Source organism: Xiphias gladius, chromosome 17, assembly GCF_016859285.1.
Source record: "Xiphias gladius isolate SHS-SW01 ecotype Sanya breed wild chromosome 17, ASM1685928v1, whole genome shotgun sequence".
In the NCBI taxonomy this organism is placed as follows: Eukaryota; Metazoa; Chordata; class Actinopteri; order Istiophoriformes; family Xiphiidae; genus Xiphias; species Xiphias gladius.
In genome coordinates this window covers 1,464,769-1,485,767 of record NC_053416.1, presented here as the reverse complement: position 1 = coordinate 1,485,767, position 20,999 = coordinate 1,464,769, and the positions used below count along the sequence as shown (strand labels likewise).

Below are 20,999 nucleotides of genomic sequence, written 5' to 3'. Positions count from 1 at the left end.
GCTCAGTTTCCATGAGATTTAATCAAAAAGCAATATGCCCCCTTCCTTCGGCCCCTAAACAAGGGGCTGAAGTGCAGAGGTCTGGACTCAAGTTATAGGTTTGATGACTTCAGATTTGACCGGAGGACTTGGAGCTGCACTTTAACTAACGATGACTCTTGACTAAAAATGGACTTGGAGGCTCATGATTTGAAAGATCTGCAGCTCCTTGGTTGGAGCAGCAGCGTATTCAGAGACAGAAGATAGTCGGTGTGGTCTACAGCAAAGGCAGTTTTGGTGTGACTGACTTGTGACCGGGATTTTTGTTTTGTTTTGTTTTGTTTTGAGACTGACAGAAAAGAAACGGGTGAGGTAATGTAAGATGAGAGCCTGCGCTCAGACATCGTTTTTACATGGCAGTCTGTGCCGAAAAAAAATAGGGAACTTCTGGTTGAATTGTTAACAATGTGCTGCATTTTATAAGCTTATCGTGGGATTTTTAAATGTCCAGCTGTCAAATACATGTATTGCAGTAAAAAGTTCAAAATTTTACTCTGAAAATGTAGTAGATGTATAAAGTATAAAATTAAAATACTCAAGTAAAGTACAAGCAGTTAAGTAGAAATTTTGCGATTTACGCTGTTAAATTGCAAACTACAACTCTTTGTTCTTACATATTAAAATGGCCTTGCACATGGCGCAAAGTGATTTCTTGTGGATTTATGAGATCAGCGTGCCCAGTTAAATTAATTCATTTTATATAAGTGTTTTAGTTCATTCATACTTATATTAAAGAAGGTTACTGGATGCTGTAAAGAAAGGGAATGTGTTGGACTTACCCTTTAGCAGGGGAGCGCTGTCCCTTTGGAAGAGCTAGAGAGACAAAAAAGTGTGCTTGTGTTGATCTTTGACCATTTGTTGTTAAAAGTAGCACAGAAATGGTCGATGGTTGTGGGGTGAAACTGGAGCAAAGTGCATTATTGCTTGTTAGGGACTTGAAACACAAACTTCAGACCTTACGACTTGACTCGGGCCTTTGCCGTCTTGATAGGACGTCGAGAACTAAAACTTACCTGACACCTGAGAAAAAGGGACACGGACCGACCTCTGCAGAGCGCTGGCTCAAAACTAATATTTGGATTCGTTGATTGTTGGTATCAGTGCACCGCTGTTCACTACGTCCAGGTTTTAGACACCACAACAAACTTCATGTATTTTCTTCCTACTCTCAAATCTGTACACATGATTGGAAAATAGAAAACGTACAAAGACCAACCTGACCCTCACAGAAAAGTCTGTTAGCTTTGGGTTTAAGACATTTTTTTACTGTCTGTGTGTTTGTCTTTCTGTCTGTCTGTCTGTCCGTCCAATTGTCAGTCTCTTAATCTGTCCCTGTCTGTCTTGTCTCTCTCTCTCTTTTGTTTGTCTTTGTCAGTATGCGTGTCTTTCTGTCTTTTCCGTCTGCCTGTTCCTGCCCTGTCGGCCTGTTTACCTGTCTGTTGTCATCTGTCATGCCTGTCTGACTGCCAACCTGCCTGTCTCTCTGCCTCTACAATCACCAGAATACTGACAACGCTGCTAACACCCTTACCTACCTACCTACCTACCTACCTACCTACCTGCCTTTGAGCATTGCTGCTGTCAGGTAAAACCTTGCCTTAAAAAGACTTTAGTGAGCCTCATTACCTTGTTTGTTCATGTTTATTTGATGGACAAGCAACTTGTTACAATAGTTACCGAAGCAAGTACTGATATAGGCAACGATAATTACTCCTGAACTGCAAAACTACTAAACTGTGGCTTTAACTGAACGGCTGTCGAGCCAACAACTCACCCCCTAACGGTAGGGAGAGCACCTGATAACGCCTTAGCAACCACCTTGAAAACCCGAGCAATCACTCTGAGCCCCCTCATATCAAACCATGAACCACCTAGTTCCACTTCGACTATTTATTTTTTTATTTAACAGTGATCATGTACAAATGTTACACTTGTTAGAAGATTAATTATTGGTTTAACAGTAATTAAGATGAATGATTATCTCTCTACTTAATTATGTGCATTTACATATTTGTAGACCACTCAACATCTATTCAATGCTAGAAAGCTTACTGGTTTAATGTAGATGTTGATTTGATTTAACTGGACACAGGATGACAAAACAAAACAAATCTAAGCTCAGCGAAAACATGGAAATCACCTAAACTGGAGTTTGGGGATTTTATTTTTTTTACCTGACAGCAGCTTTTGAAATGTTTTTATCAGATGTTCTGTGAGAGAACGAATTGTTCTCATTCTTACGGCATCACATCAGCCTTTTACAGCCAACCCAGAGTCAGAGAAAGAAAATGACTCCAAAAATGAGATTAGTGAGAGATTAGAATGTAAAATGCTGAATGAATGTTCTTCTATGGTATAAAATTATTTAATCCCAGGAGAAAGTGTGTGTGTGTGTGTGTGTGTGTGTGTGTGTGTGTGTGTGTGTGTGTGTGTGTGTGTGTGTGTGTGTGTGTGTGTGTGTGTGTGTGGGCACTGACTATATCAATCAGTGTTGCAGAGCCAAGCAAATTGACTTGACGTTCTGCCTTTTCACTAAAATGGTTTTAGGTTTGTGTAAAACGACTTAAAAAATTCATGAACTGTAACTTACACTGACATTTAAAAAAAAAAAAAAAAAAAGCCATAGAAGTTATTCACCTTTGTTTTTTCTGCCGTTTCCTTGTTCATGTGCTTGGAGTTGCAGACGCAGTAAACACAAAATCATTCAACCGTTTCTGAAAAGAGAAGAAGGCATCAGCTTTTCTAATCAGTCACCTAGCAACGCGTTGTCTTAAACCACTTGAATACCGAGCGTATTGTGCGGTGACTTTTACACATCAAAAATAGTAGCTGAGGAGTTCGATTTGAACAGACTGTTCTCTGTCTCTGGGTTGACCGGCTCTCAGTACTAACAGCTGACAAATTAAGTCGACTACTTCCTTTCATCATTTCCACCGAGAAAACTCCCATTAACCAGCATCTGCTTTCCATCCATGTTGCTGTTGTAAAACTTACAGTGCTACTGTTCTAAGTGGATTATTTTGGAGAGTATTGTTCCAAAATGACATTGTTTCAATTTACATCTTTTCAAAGTGTCCGATTGATTGATTAAACAAATAATCAGCAGCCCGTGAAAGTCAAAACAGTGATGTTTTAGAATCAGTGTTAGAAAGTTTTGACTAATACTTCTGGGCCAGGTGAGATAAGCCAGAAGCAGATCAAATCAGATCAAATTTAAAATCATTTATCGGCCATTGATTGACAGCAAATGTCATGCTAAGTTAGTTTTATTTATAAAGCCTAATATCGGAAGTTTGCCTCAAGCGGCTTTACAAACGGGTACAGCAAACGACCCCCTCTGTCCTTAGACACTCGATTCAGATAAGGAAACAGTCACCCAAAGAAAACCTTTAACCGGGAAAAGAAACAGAAAATGTACCAGATGTACCAGATGTAAGATAATATTTCTATAATTTGGTTGTGGATAGATGGGGAATACCACCATTCTGGCCAAAAGTTTGATTGGAACTTTGATTGTGTGAAGAAATGCAATGAAATTCAAGTTCTGAGTTAACAGGAATCTTCTCAATTTTACCACATGCCTCAGTTTCTTAAATACAACAACAGTGTTGCTCTTGATTCTTTTATAATTGCCATTGCAAATTGATATTTCTTCAAGCAAGTTGGTTGGATTCACATTATATACCACTTGAAATTGGTCTCAGACTTTTGCACCCCACTGTATATTTTTAATTTGTGCACATTTAACTGGAATATTTTGTTTCCCTCTCATGTTATTTTATTTCTGTATTGTATATTTTTCTATACATAATGCACTTTAGAACAAAACTCTTCTGTTGCTGTTGGAATCATTACGTTAATTATTGTTAGTGTCCCTTCAAACTGAAGCACCGCTGGCTGACTCATCACTCATCCTTTCACTGATTCATGTTCCTTTGCTATCACCATTAAAACATCACTGCTTCCTTTCTGCCACTCTGTAGCTTTGATCATCACTGGTACGTAAAGGGGAACAACAGACAGCTTTTGGGTATTCGTGTATTTTGTAGGGAAATGCACGATGGCAGGAAACTGACACAAGTGTAAAAGCTATTTTGCCACCTGCTGCCCATCATTAATTCTAACCTGAACGTGTTATTTCAACGTGTTCTTTCATATGCCACGTGGTATTTATGTCTAAATATTTGACTGTTGTATCTCCTTTATTTATCAGGTAAGGAATGGAAATGACTGCAAGTCGAGGTTTGCCGCACAGTAGTCAGTAGTAGGATTCATTTGCTGTTTTTCAACCCAGGCCACATTAAAATGTAGTTTTCCTTCACTTGTATACCTTATAGACTGCTTCAGTTGAGATAACCGAACCCTTCTGCTGTAGCTCATCACTCGGCTCAACACAAGCCAGTGGAGCAGCTGTTTCATCCATCAGTCCATCCATCCATTTAACAGTCGCAGCCAACGGGAGTAGCCCCAATGTTTAACTGTGTGTTTATTATTGTGATGACCTCAAAAACCGTCCAGTACGCCTGCTGCCGGTACACCCCGATGGGACATACCTGAGGGTAGGGGCGAGCGACCTGTATGGTCATTTAGGTTGGAGGACTCGTTGGCTTTTGTAGAACATATACAAGTATTTTCTGTAAGTATAACATTTTGAAAAGGAGATTTGTTATGTTAATTGAAAGCATTAGACTGTGTTAAAGCCCAGTGACTGACTGCAACAGAATCCTTCTAAGTGAAGCAATGTGGATGTGATACGCACAACTTTAAATGATGGGAAACAACTTTTTAACAAGGTCGGGGTTGAAGAACAGTGAAGCTGTCCTTAAGTGCACTATTCATTTTATGATTAGACTAATAATAACATGCTTCTAATACTACATGAAATGATGTTGCTATCTTCATTATGGCAGTCCTCTGCTCATTAACACTTAGTTCCCTTTTATCCCTTATTGTTACTATCCCTGTAGAAACCCTGTTAACTTGGCAGTGTTAAAACTGAACGAGCAGGGCCTGTTGGACAAATTGAAAAACAGATGGTGGTATGACAAGGGAGAGTGCGGCACCGGGGGAGGGGACTCCAAGGTCAGATCACCATAACCCCAACGGGTAACGACAGGCAATGGCACACCGGGGTAACCGGCAACAACCCACAACTTGAATATCGAGCATTAAACACTCCGGCTGGCACCACTGAAACTCAAAATGTAACCTAACGTTTGGTGTCTTTCACAGTTACAGTCACACCGGTTCTACCTTTGGAGTAGGAGGTGATTGATCCATCAAAAGTATTGACTCTGTTCACTCAAATTTCAAACCTTTCTCACCTTCTGATCCAGGGGGTATTTTACAAAAAACCCAACAGTGTAGGCCTTCATAATAGAACAAGACTCGGGTAAATGTATCTCTAGAACTGAGCTCATCCAGTTTTACAAAAGGCAGAAATGCTCAGCAGATTTTCAAAATACTAATGGCAAAGAGAAAAGTGACAACTTATGTCTAATATGGGAAATTACAGTGAAACATTATCTAGTATGTGTTCTTGCTGTTTAAGTGTTAAAGAATACATCATAGTTCACCCCTGATTTTACGATATGTCCTTGTCTTGAACATGTCAGAATACAAAAAACCGAAGCACCATCGGTGGTATGGATTTGCCCCAATTTATCAGTTGTAACTTCATTTTCAGTCAAAGAAGGAAGCGGAAGCTTTGGTAGCGGGTTAGTGTTTTTCAACACGATCCAAGAAATATGCTGATTTAACAGTAATTATTTCTCTAAGGTGACTTACAACAGCCTGCACAGCTGTAACAGTTTCTCGCACGCTTGCAGGTATTTTGTCTGACGCTATTTTTCATGGATATAGCAGGGTAGCAAGATAGCTATTTAGGGTGATGGCATTAGCGATCTTAATCCCGCCTTCAAAACTCTAATCTAACACTGTTTCTTAAAATGGGGTTAAGAGCCATCAGTAGGCACAACACCAGAGCTACTTGAATCACTTAGCAAATCGGAGATGTGGACATTGATACAAAGATCTACCACTCGGGCCGGTTTTCCAAATTTGCAATATAAGATCAGTTTCACTCATCAAAGCCGCCTGTGCGTAAATTGCAAGAGCTCTTTAATCTATTCAAAGATTATTCTTTGGCATCTTGTCTGTACTTGACAGTGGAGAGTCTAGAGAGAGACAGGAATTGCTGACATCGCAGTTATGTGGTATGCGCCTTACCCATTAGGCTACCGGATATGGGACATGTATCCGTAATTGCGAGAGACAGTCATTTGTGAAATGTTACTGCCACCATTTTGCGATCTGAGTTTTAAGTAGTGTTCTGAAAATGGGATCCGGGCTACCTAAATCTTGATACCAATAGATAGCCAAAGAAGTTCTGGTTGCTGTTCTAGAAGTAATGAATCCGCATTAGAAATCCCATTGACATTTTTAACTACAGTAATAACTAAAAATGCAGCCTTAGAAGAGAGTCATACTCAACAGTGTGTCATGTGGCTCGCTTCATTTGTTTAAATAAGGACTGTTATTAATTCTTTTAATCATTATTTAATCAGTACTTGATTTTTAGCAGCCTTTAACGAACACCATTACCCATAAGCACTAGACGTTTGTCAGCTAAATGTCACGCCTTGACAGAAGAGGCGAGTCCATGCACAAGTCGAGGGGTCACAGCGGGTTCAGACATGGGAGATCCTTTATATATACACTGTAAACTGACTAAGGAAAATTAGCCAAGTTTACAATAAACTAGGATTATCCAGTGAACTCTGTAAAATACCCCCTTGGGTCATCTTACCTCCGGAGTCAATTCTTTATGAACGGTGTTGACTCCATCCCTTCCAAAAAAGTTCAACCTACCTCCCCCACAGGATACAGGTTATATGATTTCTGGTTTTTGGACAGTAGACTGTATCTTTATGAAGCGGTTTTGCTCAGTAGACCCAAAGATCCCGGAGTGTTTTCACCTCTTGCCGGTTACCCAAAGTGATATAGTAATACACATCTCGCACGTAGGGAGTCAGGCCAAACCAAGCTAGATGGAGTATTAACGCATATCACTTTGATGCTGACATTTACTAAAACAGTTTAATGTGTGATTGTGCCTGTTTTTTGTTTGTTTTTGCTTTCCTTTCTGTTGTTACGGAGGTGTTCTCTTTAGCGTACGACAGCATCTGTACTGCTAATGCCACCATTACTAAAATCGTTGCTGCCACCACTGCCGCCGCTGCTGCCGCTGTAGCCACCACAGCCCTGTTGCTGTGCAGCTGAACAATAACATAAGATAACATGGAGGTGCATAATGTTATTTATGTTATTCCCACCCCCCTCCCCCCTCCCTTCCTCCCATGGTTCTTTGAAGAATCCCAGTAAACCTAGCAGTACTGAAGCTCAATGAACAAGCCGTCTTAGACAAGTTGAAAAACAAGTGGTGGTATGACAAGGGGGAGTGTGGACACAAGGACTCCGGCAGAAAGGTCAGTTCTTGAGGTCGCTCAGACCTGGTCCCAAGGTCATGTGTTGGTTTACCCCACACCCCACCCCCTCCAACCCCCTACCCCCTCTTTCCTCCATCAGACCCAGACCCCAAAACACTAGATATTCAGCAGGTACACTCTGAAAAGGAAAAAGTTTTAGCAGATTTAATTTACCTCTAAGTGCGGTAGAAACGTCCATAGGCTTTATTTGGCAAAGCATTTCCCAAAAAAAGAAATTTCTGTAGTCCAATTCAGTTTTTTCTGTCTTTTTTTAACTTTTTAATTTAGTGTTTTACTCTAAAAAACTTTGATATTTCCCTGCACAGCAAAGGTAATTACCTGGATGTAACTATTTCTGTGAGTATGGGCACCAGCTTTGATAATCCATCGCAAGGGCTACGACCCTGTTAAAGGGCAGAGCCTCTAATCCACAAAGAAAAAGAAAAAGCACCATAACAATCTAAAATTGAATTTTGTGAAATACAGTTTGTCCAACTGATTTAAGTTTCAAAGTCTGTTCGGCCCAAGTTTAAAAGAACAACTCGTCGATAACAACATTGATCTCGCTCTCATGTCCCTTAAATATAAAGTCACAGCCAGCAGCCGGTTAAGCCTAGCTTAGCATAAAAACTGGAAGGAGAAAATACCTGCCTCTAAAGCTCACTGATTAGAAAGTTATATCTGGTTTGTTTAATCTGTACAACATTTTTACAGTTAGGATTTTGTACGGATTAAACAAACGGATAGAGCCAGAATGGCCGTTTCCACGTATTTCCCGGATTTATGCTAAGCTAAACTAACTGGAGGCTGGCTGTAGCTGAATTTTTAACTGAGAGACATGAGTGGTATCAATCTTTTAATGTAATTCTCAGCAAGTGAGTGAATAAGCCTATTTCCCAAAATGTCAAACTATTACTTTCAAAAACGATATGTACAAGGCAAATGTTTAAATACAAATTCAGTTTCGGTACATGCTAGCACATAAATCTCCCTTCGGGTTTGCAGTCAGAGAAATTATCTTTGGTTTATCGAACAACTTTCTGCTTTTAGAGTGTAACACTGCTGATCAGCTGACCATTCTGAAGAGCTGGAGGATGAATCGATCGAAACAAGATCACATTTAAGTATTCTGACGGCGGCTGAAAACCCCATGACTCCTGTTTGCACCCAGAACTCAAATGCTGAGTATATTTTATTAACTTAGTTCCCACAAAATTTCATGCAAAATGATGAGAAAATGAGCCGGGGCTTTAGCCGGTTCTGACAAAAGCAGACGTTTTGGAGATAAGGAGTTTTCATGTCTCCAGATCAGTGGAAATCCATCAGATTTCTTCAGAGGCTTTTCTCTGCTCAGTCTTGCCTCTGTTCTCCAGAAAATCCTATGGTCAGCACAGTTCACTGGCAGCAGCTGCAGACAGACAGACGGACGAGTGACTCTGCTGAAAAATGTGACTTTTTACATCCCTTTACTTTTAAGTCCTTTCTGCCTTTGGGTGCTAGATTTACATTTATATTTTTAGCCTATCCTGGTGGTTGTGCAGTGTCCTGGAGTTTCGAAAAAGATTCGTTTTCAGGCTAATTTTTTTTTAATCTTTATCTAAAGAGAAGGAGCTATTCTGCGCCAACGTGACAAATCTGGCCTGGAGGAGAAGCCGCAGACATTTTTTTTTTCTTTCAACATACACATCAGATGTAAAAAGTCAGATTTTCAAAACTGCAAATATATTTTCCCGTTTCTTTTTCTCTCTTTCTCTCCCTCGCTATCACTTTATGTCTCTCTCCTTCTCTCTGTTTATGGCTGCTAACCAAATGAAATTGAAGCCACTGATCACAGCTTTACCCTCCACCCTCCATCCCTTTACTTCCCCTCCCACACACAAACACACACACACACACACACACACACTGATGTTTTCATCTCCAATCTGTCATGTACCTCCTGTTTCCTCTGAGCTGTGTAACAGACTGTGACTAACGAATGGGGGCAAACGTTCATCAGTCTGTCGTCGGTGAGGAGAAAAAGACAATTACAACGTCAGACTGAAACTGCAGTAAAATGTGAGAAACGGTGGTGATTGGTGGGTTTGCACCTCCAGTTTGGATTAGTTTCATGTAGTGACAACTTATGGCAACAAAACAACCACACGGAGACGCCGGGCCATGTCCTCACTAATGAAAAATTCATTTTGAAAATGCATCTTTATTCCATTCACTCAAAGAAGCCTTGAGAGAAACTGGGGCCCGTATTCATCAAACTGCTAAACTTAAGGTTAAAGATAAAAGTGAAAATCCTTCAATCTTGCTCACAAACTTAGGAATAAAAAACAATTATCAAACGTGTTTTGACTTAAAACTGCTCCGATATGTCAGAGGTCTGTGAAGTCTTTCAGAGTAGCTCCAGTACAGAAGCAGAGCCGCACACCCACGTTTTCTGGCTGACAACAACAGCGACAACAACAACCTCTTTCTTTTTTATTCTGCATTTATCAGCTGCAAACAAACAAACCAGAATAAATCTGATGCTGATGTGATTCTCAGTCTCTGCCTGAACATCTTTGCTCTCTGCCCTCGTCAGCGTGGAACTAAATTCTCCGCATTATCCGGTTTCTCTGACGAACCTCGTCCACCAACAGCAGAACGTCTCGCAGCACAGTTTAGTTTCCATTTTAGACCAGATCCTATTAGTTTATCCCTCTTTATATATTCATACATTATAAATATATAAATAGACTGTTGTTCATTTTCCATGTTAATTATTCCTGGAGATTTAAAGATTTCACACTAATAAAATGACCTTTTTAAAACTTCTACACGTTCCTGAAGAATAATATACCGGTGAATAAGATGTAAGAACGCACAATATGGCAGCTGTAGGGTCAATCGATACCTCTGATCGGCTATTCCCTCTCTGATCAGTCATGCGATCAGCTGACCGTTGCTCTTTAAAATGACTTTTACACTTCAGTTGATGAGCGCGTCTTATTGCTCACACTCTGACGGCAGCTGCTTTAACTCTGAAGCTTCGCACGCTTCTGTAGTGTCATTCTTACAGGTTTGATAAATACGGGCCCTGATCACACGGAGGAATCAGGTCGTAACCCGTTACTGTAAAATCCTCGGGCTTTACGTTTGCTCTGAGGACACTGTTGTGATATTCCTGCTCTTTTCGACAGCGGCTATTTGTTTATTGGTCGATCATCATGCTGCTGCATTAGTGTCTGATAGTTTGGATCAGACCTAATTATCCTTTGGTCTTTCGGATCGGGTCTTTCTGTTTTTTTTTTTTTTAAATTAACATCTAGTTTGAGTGGGTTTTTCACGGGTCCATTTCGGACTGAGTGCTCCATTTGGGACCTGTGAAGAGTCTATCACTGATTTATCGTCGTCAACCGTATTTAATGTTTCAGTTCAGGTGTTTTCATCCACACCTCTTTGTGTTTGCCGTGGAGATCGCATCAGTATAAAATAAGGGATTTGATGGAGATTCTGAGTGCAGCAGGCCAGAAATCAAAGTTAAGACCCAGTCAGAAAGTGGCACAGTGAAATTAATCGACGTGTTTTCACAGTGTTTAGTTGCAGAAGCTTCCCGATGAAGGGACTACCAGCAGCATGTCTCATTCTCGTCTCAGGATTGTAAATCACCTCATTCAATAAAGAGTTATTGTGGATGGGAAATAGAGGCGAGCTAAAGGGCTTGCTAACAGTTAGCTTAGCTCTGTCGCTGATGGGACAGTGACTGAAATGCTGGTGTGACCAGGACTGCAGCTTTGGCAGCTTAAATCAAAATGTTATGACCACACATATGCTGTATGTCAATATTAGCAGACTGATGGTCCGTATTTGCACTAACTTTCCAGTCATCCAACTGAACTGGTGTCACTTAATTTTGTTGTCTACCAATAAAAAGAGGAGCAAGAAGAAGAAATTTAACCATTTTACTTTTGTTACACATAAACAACATTTTCAAACTTATCAGAATCAGTGTGGACTAGTAAAGTCCAAGAAAACAAAGTTTTACGGGTAAAGGAGACAATTCTCACATCTAACCAGGATTAATATTCAATGAACACTAACACTTCACGCGTTCTCAACTGATATGATTTTGAGTTAGACCAGCATTAAAAATGGAGGTGCGTTCCTTTAACAGAAATAATACTTACTAATTTCAGTCTGACTTTTAAGCGTCTTTTAATACATTTTCACAGGAGCTGATTGGCTGTGGTTAACATGACAGTTTGGAGAGGAAAGCTCACTGATAGGCTCTCTCCAACTTCACAGCACTTCGTGTTGAAGAAAAGGCCTCGTTCACCATGAGTGCCGTTTCCTCCCGTTCTTTTTTTTTGGGTTTTAACAGGTTGCATGCTATTGGATGAGAAAGCTAAGTCACGTCAAGCATGTAACAGATGATCACACGACCACTGAAACAAGAGCTCAACAACCAATTCCCAGTTTCTTTAGAATAAAGTTTTTAAAGGATTTAATAAAATGTTGTTTTCTATGAGTTGAGAAGCTAGAAGTGATGTTGTACTGTGAAAAACAGCACAGATATCACTCCTTTGTTTCAATACTCAATAAAACTGGTGTAGAGAAGGTGTGAACCCGCAAAACTGAGAAGTGAACTAGGTAAATTAAGAACTGTCTATTAAGATGAGTTTTTATTTTATTTTCCCGGATTCTTTTTGTGTTTCTGTGCATGAAGTTGCATGTGAGACAGATATATAAATATGGATTCTCAAAGGCTGTGATTCGAGGCAATGGAGAAGATGATTTTACCCTTAGTAGGAGATAAAAATTACAAGATATGCTGAGTTTTGGTCCCTACGATGAGTCAAGCGCCAAAAATGCTGGATACTTCATTTCACACAGTGCAACTGGACAGCAACTGCTGGTTCTGGAAGGGTTTTTCCCCATTCTGCATTTGCGTCTAATTTTTTATCCTCGATGTCACCGAACAAAGAAGCGCAGGAAATTTAAAGATCATATAAGTATGATCTGACCACCAGTTTGAATTATTTCAACTTTAATCTTTCTGTCCGTCAGTTTGGTTCATGGGTCTAAAACCTACAATAACCATGAGCCTCGGCAACAACGGCTACAGATCGGTAACAGATTCTAAATGATTTCTGTTGAATTTGCGAAAAACGCGTCGCCATACTTGCTGAATTCGCCCAGAATTTACCCAGTATTTGAAAGCGAACTGATTTACACCACAGACTGTGTTTTTATTTTTCTCAGCTGTATAATCTTTAGCTTCCGCACCCTGTCAGCGAGCACGTAACAAAGTTTAAAGCCCAGGGATTGGATCTTTCTTGCCGAAATGCACCTTGGGAGTCGCAGTAAACTTGCCCCTCGAGGTAATTATGTCCACACGCTTGTACCTTGGACGTTTTCTAAAGCACCTGCTCATCTTTTGTACTGTTTGTACTGAGTTTCATGCTGATCCATCGTGACTCCCTTAACATCGTATTGGAGAAAAATGAATGGGACTTTTCCTTCCAGGACCAGGGGTCTTCACAGGCTGAGTAGAACGCCCCCGTGTTCATTCACTCATTGACTAAAAAAACTGTTTTTTTTCCCTCAGTTCACATTTCCCCTGTATCACAGCCTTTGGAAGTTGGGATATTTGCTTTTATTTTAGCTTTGGAGATTCTGATGATGTTGTAGTTCGTATAAACCGGTTTAGCTTCAGACGATCCAGAATTCGAACTGTAGTGATGTTAGGACTGTCTGCACCACGGTTGGTTGTCCCTGACCCCTCCTCTCTCTGCTGACAGGACAAGACGAGCGCGCTCAGTCTGAGCAACGTGGCGGGAGTGTTTTATATACTGATCGGTGGGCTGGGGCTGGCCATGCTCGTGGCTCTGGTCGAGTTCTGCTACAAGTCCCGGATCGAGTCGAGAAGGATGAAGGTGAGTCCAGTTTGATCAGGTCAGCTGTCCTAAAAGTTGGTTCGGTCGTCCCGCTGTGTTTTATTTTGCTTGTTTGACTGGTAGAAATACAGTCCTTTGTGTTTAAACTAAATACAACAGCAGTGCTTTAAGCTAAATGCTACCATGCTGGTATAATGTGCGCCCTGTTCATCATAGTTTAGGGATTTATCCTCCGGGAAACGTAAATGTCTCCACAAAATGTCATGGCTTTCTGTCAAGTAGCTGCTGAGATATTTAAGTCTGGACCAAAGTGGCGGAATAAAAAGGTGACCGTACATATCAGGGGTTGGTTAGCGGAGGTGTTGAGCTGCTCTGATTAATTACCGCAAAGCGAACACCGGGGGTGATCAGTCAGTCTTTGACCTACCGAGCTGAATTACCGAGCCTTAATTTGTCTCTTTATCAGTGCAGTGACTAGATGATTGTTTAGTTAATGACCCCACTTATTACTAACTCGTGGCCTTTGCTGTCTGATGTAGTACCTCCACTTGTTTTCCTCTAACTTTGTAATGGTGTAATAATTTCGCGTGACGTTGTCAGAGGTGATGTTCATAACAGGCGAGGCTCTACTCCTTCACTGTAAAACACTGTGGGAAACCCTACGTACAATTTACCAACTCAAAAAACTGCATCCACGTTAACTTATTCTTTAATCTCTCAATACATAAAGACATTTTCAATTTGAGTTTCTATTACCCGCTAAACCAGGACAAATATCAGCATAAGCCCAGTTTATCTTCTGCTCAGATGTAAATATTTTTGGTGCACCAGAGAATTGTACAACATTTCTATCATTCATACCCATGCCCGTCAGGACCTTTGTCTTTGCAGTAGCTCTAGGTTTAAAGTATTAGGGCGGAGGCATCAGCATCACTGCCATTTGAAAGTGCATCAACTGAACTCTTTTTATCCGACACTGCTCTCGGGCTCCTTTTTATCGCCGGCGTCTGTATGTGATGAAACTACGGTCGCCTCGTTACAGACTTTGGTGGTTTAAGCTGAGACTTTGATGGGCTGCTCCCAAAGGAACAAACAAGTCATTAGAGCCATTTTCTCCACAGCAGAGGCGCCGGTCTTTTTCTCTCCTCCCTGCTGGACTTTTGTTATTCTCTTCACATGTGCGTCTGAGCACAAAGGGAGGACTTAAAACCCTCGCTGAAGGCAGCGGTGACACAACATGTGTGGAGGATTTCGTCAGTAAGGGCAGATGGAGGAGTGTGCAGAGCAGGGTTACACTGCGGTTACCTGCCGCAGAGGTAGATGCATTCACACGGAGGAGCGCCGAAGTACACTTAGGGCTAATAATCAATACAGTCCTCTGATACATTATTGATACTCCGACCATAAATATTTCAACGTGCTCCCCCGTAACACTGATGCGAAGGTGAATGTTTGCCTCTACTGCAGACATTTGAGCTGCCAGGCTGTCGTGCCTTCTGGCACCTTAATCTTTTATCAGTTTATGGCTTATTGACATTTCAATTATAACGACATGTAGGGTGTCAATAACAAGACGGAGTGTCTACATCCAGCTCTGGCCCAACGGTGCTTAATTGAGCTAAATGCTAATGTATGCATGGTAAAATACTCATCACAATCCTAACATGCCGATGTCTAGTAGGTATAAAGTTTATAATGTCATGTTCGCCGTCTTGGTTTAGAGTGCTACCATGCAAACATCTGCTGATTTGGATTAAAAGCAAAGTACAGCTGAGACTTACGGGAATGTCATTAGTTTTGCAGGTATTTGGTCACGAACCAAAATACTGGACAAATTAAAATGTCGAACTGATGATGGCGCTAGAGGAAAGTCAGAGGGTCGACAAAGTTACCATTCATCCTGAGGGGAACGTGAATGTCTGAAGAGAAGTTCATAAAAATCCATCCAAAAGTTGTCAAGATATTTCACACAAAATGTCATGGAAGCGCCAGAGAAAAACTCAGGTTCACCAGGGTCCTTAGGATTCATCCTCTGGGAATCACGAATGTCTGTACAAAATTTGGTGCCGAGCCATCAAGTAGAAATTGAGTTATTAAACAGAATGAGCGGAGACTCGGAACTGTAGGTGGCGCTAGAGGAGAAGTTAGGGGTGCACCAAAGTCATTAGGATCTATCCTCTAGGGAAAAGATGAACAAAAAAACAACCTCACGGTGGCGCTACAGTGTAGCGGTGTTGGTATGTCGCTCAGTCCACCGCTCTGGTCCAGACTGAACTCTCTCAACATTTGGTTGAATTCCCATAAAATGACGGACATTCATGGTCGTTCAGGCCCTTTTTTATCCCACATAAGATGATAGTATCATGAGATTCCCACCTCTGGTACTTAATACTGAGACAAAAAAACAAAACAAAAACACAAAAACCAATAATATTTAATTAACATTGAGTTTCGAGTTCTCTTCTGTGGGAAAAAAACAAGATAACAGTGTTTCTCTGGTCAGACTGATGTTCAGATTAAAAAAATTAATAGCAGAAAGAAAAATTAATAGCAGTATATTCTTAAGGCGCACGTTTCACCCGGCTTTTGAGAGTTGAAAAGATTTTTAATTCAGGTCACTCAATCACAAATCTGGTGTCTGATGTTTTAACAGGTGGCCGTTAATGCCTGTAGGCAGCAACAGAGATCCTGCCGCGTCGCCGTTAAGAAGATAATGGTTGTTTGGTTGTTAACACTGAACCAAACAAAGCCGGCATAATGCCGCCCCAGCGTGTGATTTCAGACAGCATGCCGCCGTTCCCGGGATCGGAGGCGCGACGCGTAACACGACAGCGCCGGCGTCTCCCTTTTACGCAGACACTGCTGGCTTAAAGGCAGAACCACAACCCCCCCACACACACACACACACACACAGTTCGTGATCGTACCTTTTATACAGAACGGTGAGGAGGAATAACGGCACAACATTCCCGCCTTGATCAGGCTGTATAAAAGAGGCTGTTGATAGTCAGAGACAGCACATGCAGACTATCTGTTCAATAAAACCCTCTGTCAAAATAAGTGTGATGGGCGAGAGACATGAGAGAGAGAGGGAGAGAGAGAGAGAGTTCAGCCGGGGTTTACGGTGTTCGGAGGGTGACCGAGGTGGATTGTAAGATGTTACCTTCCTGCTGTCGAGGTGAGAGCAGGAGGGAGGTTAGTGTCCCGCTTGGTTGTGGGGATGTGGGGACGCTCGCTCCGAGGCGTTGTGAGTGTTAGAGCTGCTCCTGTAAATGACTAAACCTGGGATTTATTTGTACCCATCTGCCTGACGCCTGTCGATGCCGGGCAGCAAACGGCGAAGGAGGACGAGAGCCTCAGAGGCCCCGAACAGGATATTAAGTCTGGATCCAGACAGAGCTTTGCTCTGCTACTCAAACACAACTTCTACTGTTATTACTCTTTGACAGCAGTTATGAGTTGAAAAACCCTCAAAACACACCTTTCTGTTTAATACTGAAACAGAAGGGGTTGTGACATTACAGAGGTTTTCAAACTATGAGGCAGGGAGAGTAATTGTACTTTGTCCTGCCGCTTTACAGTTTTCAACTCATGAGAGCAATTAACGTCAGGCATTTTAACCCGATTGCCCGATTTGTGGCAAAAGTCACCCTCCTCCTCCTCTCAGAGCCGTGACTCGGTCAAAGCTGAACACAGACACGATTCACATGTTTTTTGATTCAGTGCGACTTACACTTCCTGACGATATCATCGTCTCTGATGTCCATCGTGAACAAATTTCCATAATCCACTTTTAAATCACCTTCCATGTAACTCCCGAACTTGCTGAAATAATTTTTTTGATTTTTTTGACATTAGTCCTGACCTTTTGTTTCTTAAAGATGCAGATTTATCTCACATCACGTCGGTTTTCTCTCACTCTGAACAACTTTTGGATACTTCCTGGTAGTAGCTGTTATTCTAACCATGATCTGTGTGGTTTCAAAATCTCCCGACTCCCTGTGGCCATCAGCCTCCACTCTACTCTGTGTTAGTGCTAATTAGCGTGCTAGCTAAACTCAGATGGTGAACATGGTAAACATTAAACCCGTTAGACATCAGGATGTCAGCATTGCCACTGTGAGCATGGTAGCATTTAGCTCAAAGCGCCACTGCAGAAGAGCAACAGAAAAAAAAAAAATCCGGCCTGTTAATTTTCCTCAACACTTTTCTACCTGTAAAGCTCCTTGGAAGTTCTGTGATGATCCTTTTTCATCCTGTGTCACGTACAACAGTAATATCATCAGACTCCCACCTGTTGTACCTACACTGAATAACAAAAATGCTGAAATGTAAAACTAACAGAGTAAAGTTAGTATTTCCATGAGGCACTTGCTGCATCCTATTTATTTATTATTCAAATGTCTTTCAACAAATCCATCAAGAAAGTCGCTCTCAAAAGGCTGTTTTTTGATTTTTAAAAGATAATATTGGAGCAAGATTGGATCGACAAGACCAAAACAGAAAGTGCAGAGAAGCAACATTAAAGATTAGAGGGTTATTTTTGACTCAAGCAGAAACAAACACACACACAAGATTCACCTGTTAAATAAAGACAAAAACAAACCGTGATTTCGACAAATTCTAAACTAAATGTTCAGATCTTAATGGATGTTTACACCTGACTCCTCAGAATCCGTTCCGGGATCGACTAAACCTCACTGTTAATCGATGGTCATTTACATTTCAAATTAGGTTCTTTTTCCCCTCTCTCTGTCTTGCAGGAGCTTATCGATGCCGCCATGATGAGCAGCAGCCTCGGCGGGATGGCAGGAGGAGTAGGGGGAGGAGGTGGAGGAGGAGGAGGAGGAGGTGTGGCGGTGGTGGGCAGTTTAGGAGGAGGAGGAGGAGGAGGCAGAGGAGGAGGAGCGTCGGGACTCGGAGGCGAGAACGGCCGCGTGGTGGCGCACGATTTCCCAAAGGCCGGAGCTCAGGGTTTACCCTGCATGAGCAAGGCAGCCGGCCTGGGACTGTCCTCCACGGGCATGTGATCAAAACCGAGACGCCCGATTGGACAGAACGCTCCCGTCCGTCTGTCGGTAAGGAACGTGAGGAGAGAAAGGAGGAAAAGAGGGGAAGGAAAAAAAAAAAGAGGAAAAAGGGGACAAGAAGAAGATGAGGGAGGAAGGAGGAAAGAAGAAAAGGGAAAAGGGAGGGAAAGGAAGAGGAAGAGGAAAGAAAGAAATGAGGGAAGAAAAAAAAAAAGACAAATAGAAGCTGAGAGAAAAAGGAGAGGGAGAGAGATAAGGGAGAAAAAGATGGAGGGGATAGGAAGGAAAAGAACAAAGGAGAGGAGAAGAAAGAGGAGAAAGAAGGGATGGGGAGGAAAGATAAGTGAATAAGAAAGGGGAGGTAGAGAAAGAATTAAAAAAAAAAATCAAGAAGGAATGAGAGGAGAGGAAGAAAGAAAAAAGGGGGATAAGGGGAGGAGGAGAGGGACGGAAAGAGGAAAGGAAAAGGAGAGAGAAAGAAATGAGGGGAAGAAGAAGGACAGATGAAAGGAAAGATCAGAGGTGAGAGAAGAAAGGAGACGAGATAGAAAGTAGGAAAAAGGAAGGAAGGGTGGATCAGGGAGTGAAGGAGAGAAAAAGATGAAAGCGGTAGGAAGGAGGAGAAAGAGAAGGGATAGAGGGAGCAAAGATGAAAAGTGGGAACTGAGCAAAGGTGAGGGAAGAAAGAGGAGATGGAGAAAAAAAGAATGGAGGAAAGGTGAGAAAGTGAGAGAAAAAAGAGATAAAGAATGAGACAGGAGGAGAAAAGAAAGAAAAAAGGAAGAGATGAGATGAATAGGGAGGAGAAGAAAGGCGAAGGAAGGACGTAAGGATAGGAAAGAGGACAGTAAAGGGAGGAAAGGAGGGAACCATAAGAGAAGGAGAGAACAGAAGCACAAGAGAATGAAAGGAAAGATGAAGGAAAAAAGAGAGAGGGAGGAATTTGGGAGAAAGGGGGAAAGAAGAAAAGACGAACGGAGGAAAATATTTTTCAGTTGAAGGACAAAAGAAAACTTTCGACAGGCCGACAGAAGGAGGAGTGTTCGTGTTCACCCCGACTGGACTAAGTACAACAGAACTCCGATGAACAGAGAGCACCTGAACGCAACGACCTGCACTGAATCGAATCAGGCTGAGCTCCTGCAAGACGAGCAACTGGGCTTAGCAACTAAAACACAAAACTAAAATCCTGAAACTCAACTTTTTCTACGAGCGCTGTCTTAAACCAAGCCCCTCCTCCTCTGCAATAACAGAATCCGACGGTGGAAACGGGGGGATTTTTTTTTAACTTCTTAAAGACTGAATTACTGCAGCCTCTCTTCCTCCTTTCCTCACCCCTCACTCCTCATCCTCTCCTCCTCCAGTTCAGCGGTAGCGCCTGAGAGCTTCGTCACGTTCACACAAAATGCCACTTTCATATCGAGAGCTCGAGCATGTCAACGATCTAGACCTTTTTACCACGAAACACAGAGGAACGCGTGCGTTGGCGATGGGCGACGCGAGGAAAACGCTGGTAGCATTCGGGAGGAGACCACATCAGTGCGCCGCCTCCCCGATAACACAGCTGCAGTATGAAGACAGATGTGGCACGTGCTTCACTCTGTGCACAGAAAGCAGATTTTTTGCCAATGAGAGCAGATGTCTTTGGCGAATGTTCGCTGATGCGATATTGAGTCATTAGTGGTCTTCGGTCCCCCGGAGTCCGAGGTGACGTGTTCAAATGTTTTGCTTTGGGTAGATCAGCACTTCAAAATCCCGAAAAACATTTAGTTCGCAAAGAAGAGGAGCGGAAACAGCCAACGGTTTTTGCATTTTTGGCTCGAAAAACTCGCTAACACTTTAAAATACACGACTTGCAGTGTAATCAGGTTTCCTGAGTCAGGTACCAATAAAACACAGACTGGTTCCTACTGGTACTTAAATGTAGGTTCAATGAAACTGGGCATTTAACAGTGAAGGAGAAATAAACTCTATTAAATATCATAAGGTATTTTTCTATGGTATAATGGATTTCACAGCTACGAGATGCTGCCAAGACGGCCGGTAATGAAAAGGGGCTTTAAGAAAATCTCCCAAAACTCGGATGGAGGTTACTGATGAAAAGATCAAATTGATGTTACAATAAATTTGTGTTAAAAGGAGGGTTTTCCTCACTGGGGACGAACCCTGAGCAGCTTCTATCTCCAGTCACAGAATACACCTTGTAGTTTCACTCATTCACAAACGCCACGCCCGAGCTCTCATATTATAATTCCCAGTACTGTACCAAGTTTTTACAGAAATACTTGAGTATAATTGATTTCTTCTTTCCTCTAAAACGCCCGGTTCTTGCTCCCTTATTCCCCACGGTCTTGTTTTCTTCCACCGTACCTACATTAAAGAAAGAACCGATAAATATTTTATTGGTACATGACTCAGAACGAAATCACGCTTTAAATCACTGGCTGAATTATATAAAACTATGGGTCACATCCAGAGGGGAAAAAAAAAATGCTACAAATAAATAAAACACAAGCAAAATGAGAAACACAATTTTCACCACTTTGACAACACACATCCATAAAAAAGAAACA

The 20,999-nt window shown here is 41.8% G+C and overlaps 1 protein-coding gene across 2 annotated transcripts in view; it reads left to right on the top strand.

Moving 5' to 3' along the window:
• Positions 1 to 18,514, top strand: part of LOC120802655 (glutamate receptor 1-like) — an 81,581-nt gene extending 63,067 nt beyond the window's left edge. The window contains exons 16-19 of one of the 2 annotated variants that reach the window (XM_040150708.1): positions 5,007 to 5,121; positions 13,301 to 13,435; positions 18,160 to 18,226; positions 18,320 to 18,514. In XM_040150708.1, coding sequence (XP_040006642.1) covers positions 5,007 to 5,121; positions 13,301 to 13,435; positions 18,160 to 18,226; positions 18,320 to 18,426 — 424 coding nt within the window. In that variant the 3' untranslated portion in view covers positions 18,427 to 18,514. Of the gene's footprint in view, positions 1 to 5,006; positions 5,122 to 13,300; positions 13,436 to 18,159; positions 18,227 to 18,319 lie in introns of those variants that run through there. The other variant, XM_040150707.1, reaches the window with a different exon arrangement.
• Positions 18,515 to 20,999: the final 2,485 nt, after the last annotated feature.